The sequence below is a fragment of the Aplysia californica genome, unplaced genomic scaffold (assembly GCF_000002075.1).
Source record: "Aplysia californica isolate F4 #8 unplaced genomic scaffold, AplCal3.0 scaffold00999, whole genome shotgun sequence".
NCBI classification, from domain to species: Eukaryota; Metazoa; Mollusca; class Gastropoda; order Aplysiida; family Aplysiidae; genus Aplysia; species Aplysia californica.
Window position 1 is genome coordinate 135,853 of NW_004798269.1, and position 6,211 is coordinate 142,063.

At 37.9% G+C, this 6,211-nt stretch overlaps 2 protein-coding genes across 2 annotated transcripts in view; one reads left to right on the forward strand and one right to left on the reverse strand.

The window, feature by feature from the left end:
- The window catches only part of LOC101847777 (cyclin-I), an 11,218-nt gene extending 10,365 nt beyond the window's left edge, over nt 1-853 (reverse strand). The window contains exon 1 of the mRNA XM_005111074.2: nt 679-853. The gene's annotated coding sequence lies outside the window, so the exon portion shown is untranslated. The remainder of the gene's footprint in view (nt 1-678) is intronic.
- A 501-nt stretch (nt 854-1,354) lies between these two features.
- LOC101848393 (cyclin-I) overlaps nt 1,355-6,211 on the forward strand; it is a gene marked incomplete in the record, with an annotated part of 51,371 nt that continues 46,514 nt past the window's right edge. The window contains 3 exon segments of the mRNA XM_005111075.3: nt 1,355-1,414; nt 1,599-1,812; nt 5,217-5,303. Coding sequence (XP_005111132.2) covers nt 1,783-1,812; nt 5,217-5,303 — 117 coding nt within the window.

Here is a 6,211-nt window from a genome sequence, read left to right on the forward strand (position 1 = left end):
AAGAAAAATATCTAGCCTGAGCTTGAAATGTTAGAGAGTTAAGTTTAAGTGAAGGGTGAAGGGTGAAGGATGAAGTCAGCAGAACACAGTTGAGGCCTAACTTGTTTACCAGATTCTACTTTCTGCTGACCCAGTTTCATCAGTGCTGTTGTTACGTAATTACTTGACTGATTGATGATTGAAATCTTCGAACAGTCAAAACATTTACAGCCTCGACAGCTCCATTGGGAGTTCTAATGAAAAACTTGATCAAGAACTCTTGATAAAGTCTAGGCTTCTGATTTCAGTCAGGTTCCAACTTCCCATGGCTGACCTTGAATCTACTGGGCAATAGGCCTCCTTGTAGTGTTGTTTCCTCCATTCCTAACCAGTTCAGCTGACGACATCAAGAATGGAATCTAGGTCTTCGATTGTTCGAGAAAATGTCTGATCTTTTCGTAAAGCTTATTGAAGAACAACGTGCCCTGAAACAGTAAAGCTGTTATGATAAACGTAATATCAAATGAATTATTGGTTATAGTAAATTCTACAATTTTCACTATTGAGCTGTAAAGAAAAGTCAGAAGTGAAACAGGCCACTGCACAGGGGTAACTTTAGGTCAGCAGACAACAAAATTGGGGCAAAACGCAGTTACTTAATTCTAAATAATTACAGCTTTCTAATGTGAATTTTCTTACCTGAGAACGAACCGGGTAGAGTTGGACAACTCTGGACGCCCTTAGGTCCATTAATTGTCTTTAAAACCAAATTACTGCATTGAAACCTCCATTTTCTTGTCGAAATGCGTCCTACCAGGATAAAAAGGAAAAGATGACTGACGATTACGGGAACTACTTTGGAGTTCCTTTGCTAATATATTCAAACTCATCCGCAGCATATCTAATTAGCTCTTCTGTACAACGATACTACAAGAATTCAAGGCTTTTAATGAGTTACTGAGTTTCTGCAATTCAATAAAACCATTCTTTTGATAACTTTGTTACGTTATTTTATTGCGTACGTTTACATTCAAATAAAACTTTCGAATTGTGTTGGCTTCGCGGATCAACAAAGCTGCGAAATGGCTAGGCTGCTCTCATTATTTGTTGACGTTTTTCAACGGTGAATTCAAATGTTACTAAGGAATTAATATCACTGTTGTCTGAATTTTCCATATTATTATTTATTCTTTCCTCTAGCGAAATAAGTTTTGAAAATCAGTCATAAGTGAGGTTTTAAGCGTTTTGTTCTGAGAACTCTTACGATTTTTTCAAAACGCCGTTTGTTTGGATAGGTTCACCCCCTTTCAAAATGAACTGGACTGAGAAATCCCAGACCGTTGATTGGATAATATTTTCTCTCAGCTTCCAGCTGATTCAGGACAACAACGCTGATTTGTTTTGAAATTGAACGGGTTGCTAGCATTTGCGCCTGGTAGTTTGTTTACATTTTCCACCTTTCTTCTTTCGGTTCACCCAGCCGCCCAAAGTGAAAGTGATCATTAATCAAATATTTTTTAAATGTTAGCCTATGGAGAAGTTGCACTGTTAAGTGTAGCCTAAATAATGTTTATGTTTGAGTAGTACTTTTCTTCGAGCCTTTACTTTATGTTTTCCAGATCAAGATCTGGTCTCGAACTCGAAAGCCAACTTAAAATTTTGAGCGCTATCCAGAGACCGTGACCGTGATGTTGTGAGTTTGAATTGCCCTGAGTTTGTGAGCAGAGATGCATCATTCTCGCCACCATGCACCACTACTTTCTTGATGAAGTTGAGCACAACTGACTCTTCTGAGGACCAAACATGTGCCTGAAGCCAAAAGATTCCACCATGGTAAGCGACCTCAATGTGCGAGTTTACACATATATATACATTATAAGATTCTACATATTGCAATGAGTAGTAGGCCTACAGTACAGTACAGTCAAGTGGAGTATCAAGATTATAGCCTAGAAATACTAGAATGTAGTTTTATCTATAGGCCTTCTGGGCCCTATAGATCTAGAATCTAGATCTAGTATAGACTACTAAAGTAAAGGATAACTTTGTCAATAACATTATTCAACAGCAGTCTACACCTTAGCCTTAGCTCCCACAGCTTACGATCCTGGTTCGCTTTTTTAAAGACATATACTCATATATATATATACTTAAGATCCCGCTGTTTTGAAATAAAACTGAATTTTTACTCTACACTATACATCCCTAAGTCTAAGATCCCACTCTAATCCACTCTGAAGGTCTACATTCGGCGAAGATCTCGCATTTCTGATCATAATTTATGGAACAAACACCAGGGCGGGTACAGCCGATCATCCAAGAGTGAAAAGTTGAGATCAATGAACTGCCTGTTGTGTAAAGGATTAGAGCTATGCTCATGAATGTGATCACATAACATAAGCGATGAAATGGTACAATGTTTGTCCGAGATGGAATCACGCCGATGTGTAAACTAAGCTACACGTTTGTTTTCCCTGAACATCTCACTCGTACCAGAGCTCTCCACTTGTCTTAACTAAACTTACATCACTCGCTCCAGGCGGGATTCCATCGTGCTGTGAAAACTTCCCTGACCATTGCAGAGCAGTTTTCTCTATTTCTGAGTTTGCGAGACAGACTAAATTTTATGTGGTCACAACGTAATATGGTGCGTAACGACAAAGGCAAGGGAACTTGGTCAGAGAAGGAAAGAGCCTATAAATGTTCGAAAGGTAAAGGCAGGGGAGGGGCAACTGGATAAATAAGTGTAGATCTTGAGACTCACGATAGGATAATCAGTGAAAATGGCACGCCTCATGATGCCACTATGCAATGTGATAGAAGGTCATTAAAGTTAACCACTTGCCATATATGTCTTAAACCCACCCAGGGGGCATGTCAGTTCATTTTAGAGTGGAGGGAAACCATTTCACCGATTATGAGCCTTAGCATGGGTCACCCAGGCGTGGTTCGTCCATAGAGCACGGTCGTGCAGTGCCGCCCAAAATGTTTTAATGTTCTATGATGTAAAGCACCCACAATAATAAAATAAAAGATGCCAGAAACAAATACTAGTCAAATATTATATCAAAACAAGGCCCTCGCTGACGCCGTAACTGTCATTTCTATTCTATAGCACCGTAAAACATCTACTATGCCATGCCTAAGTTCATGCGCTGTATCTAAACATAACAGGATAGTCAACAGTGGAAACCTGACCTATAAATCGCTCTTTGGGATAACCCAAGCGATGACGACACTTTTTGTAAAGAGTTTGGCGGTACATTAATATTAATTAGACAGAACATCTCAAATGTGCTCCTGCCGTATAGCGCCGAAGCCGAAGCATAGCCCACAGTAGGCAATCTAAAAATAAATGCCATAGACTGTGCACTATTCCATGCCAAAATTATGTGGGCCCCAGAGCAATCCAGCGGAGTGCTCAAGTGAATTGTGATTCGGTTCATTGTCTTGTCGCTATTTTAAGTGACTCTGTGACCGTGAACCTGAGGGAGGTGAACGTGACATACTTTAGTCGCCGTCCTATGAGTTTTGCTTTTGAACGGTTTTGTAGTGGAGTGGTGAAAGGTATTACTTGAGTGTTCAGTTCTAATGCAGGATGAATGAGATTGATGTTTAGCTAACAAACAGATTTAGTTCTAGAAGTCAAAGCCACAAGTAAAAAGAATGAAAATAAAAGCACAAGGTCTTCCTTCACCAACCCAAAGATCCTAAAATTATACACCATCCCATTTACTCTGCCCTTGATTATCTTCAGCCTAAGATAGCTTAATTGTGCACGCCCACTTTTTAGACCCACGAGCCGCCCCTGGGGTCACCATAGATTTCTTCTGTGGGTTCATCGGCTAAGATTCTGGTTCGCCTAAGATCCTGCATTTTTCATTGCTCCCAAGCAACGGGATCTTAGGCGGAGACTAAATACTGTAGAAACTTGGAGAATGTTAGTTCAATTTTTCTGGAATGCTGATAAATAGTATGTCTGGCATTCTAGTTAAATGGTACACCTCTCCAGCTTACCTCTACTGTCCTACCCTAAAATATGAACCTTTACACTGGCTTTACACGTATCCTCCCTTACCCTAACGATGTAGCCTTCACTGTAAGGCCTTATATAATAAGTTATATAATGTGAATCCAACTAGAATCTATGAATACAGTTTATGAAATTTGCACCTGGAAGTTTGCCAATCCAATAACAATAAAATCTTTTAAATTATATAGATTATTATCGTCTGTGATTTTAATTAAATTTCTTTATTTGCGAGGAAGGAAAACCACCTGCAACAGATTTTGAAATGTTAAGCAGAGTTCAAGTTGATGAATGTCTAAATTATCTAACCAGGCTATCTGTCCACTCTTGATAGCCCACGAAAAGGGCGTCCAACCATTTCCATTGACTTTATAATTGCTGATTGTTTTTTTAGGGTGTCTCCATACTAGACTAGCATAGCAATTTATGACCATTTTGTCATAAGGCACTTACTATAATTCAACCTTTTTGATGAAATATGGTCATTCTCATCAAGAAATGATGAGGGAAGCTACGAAACAAAACTGATAAAGGAATCCTTCTGCATGGCAGTGCTCCAAGGCATAGAATAATGAAAGTGACGTGGTAACAAAGACAACTTAAACAGCAAAAAAGCAGTATGATGACAAAACACGGATGTTCACCTGATACAGTATCCACTTTTTCATTTTCCAGTTTAAACTGAAAAAAGTTCTGAAAGACAGCATATATATATATATATATGCGAAATTTCTTGCTTTCATTTTTCATTATAATTTTTCATAATCCGGGTAAAGTATTGAATGACCGGCTTAGTCAGATCACCAAAGTACTGTTATTTAGTTTAATTAGCAGCCTGTTCATTGTAATTGAGATCAGTGTCTGATCACCCTCCGATATCAAGTTTGTGCGGACATTTTTTCTTTTTGTTTTTTATTTCTTTTGCTTGAAATTACCAGACTGAAAGGGAAGGGAGAACGAGAATTTCATAGAGGACAGTTTTATTTTAAAGTGAAATCTGACATTTTGGGTATAATTGAGTTTAGTGTGCAGGATATTTCTTATATTTGGCTTTGTTAAGAGCAAAAAGACTTTTTCGTTCACACTCATCATTAGCCAGTGTGGAGAATTTGACCTCATTAAGCTTCTTAATCTTTCTGTATTGTTTTTGTGCTGCTATCATGCCATAATGTTCCCATAGATACTGAAAATTTGTTAAATTTTTCAGGTGCTGGCTGATAAGATTATGGGTGAACTACAGCAGGTCATGAACAAAGAAGCATCCTTCACTACTGGTGGAAACCTGAAAGAACTAGTGAGTAAAGTTTCGAAAAGATGTTAATCTCATGGAGTCTATTAAATACTCAGCAAATAAGATGTCCTGGTCTGAATAAGATTTGAACCCATGGCCTTTATGTTTGCAAATCTGGCAGCTTTGTCATTGTAAAAATTGTAAAAAAAGAAGATGGGACCTGTAAACATTTTTTACAAGCGTTTGGTTTTCAACAACTATAAAATACAGGCTGTGTTTAGAAAGGATCAGTTTCGAGAATAAAACAGTAACAGGAAAATGTTTTAACAGTTGGGAAAATCTTCTGTGTTTTAGCTTGTTGTACATGCATTTTCTTTAATATACTCTTGCAAAGGTTAACGAGTTTCAGTATATAAAGAAAAATCTGTGTTGTTTACTCTTTATTAAACTATATGAGGATGTAAAGACTTGGCTGAATCCACTGTTTTCTTTTATTTAATAAGATGGCTGCTCGAGGAAGACAAAATCCTTTTCTCATTCTGTGTAGGTGATCCTCACTATTTATATTAATGAAAACGAGAGAGGGATTCTATCATGTTTAATGGACGGCATTGTCCATCACTCCAGTGGGAACAAAGTACACAGACGAATTTCTTTTATTTATCTCATCCCGAGCAAGCCGTCTAAGCTCATTCAGTGTGCCTGCCTCTGATCTTTTGTCCTCAAATTTTCTTTTAGGTTATAGATCAAGTTAGACTTGGTCATAGGCCAAACTACTCAACCGAGTTACTTATAAGAACTTGCGTATTGTTATTCTGTACTTGAAATCAGCTTGGAAGAGACACTGTGTCTTTTGGGTAAAATTTGTAGGTTTAGAAAGATGAATGGAATTTTGTTGTCTATATTTTTTTATATTTTATTTGTATGAGAGTGGACACTTAATGTATTTGTCTGACTTAGAAAGAGTGGGC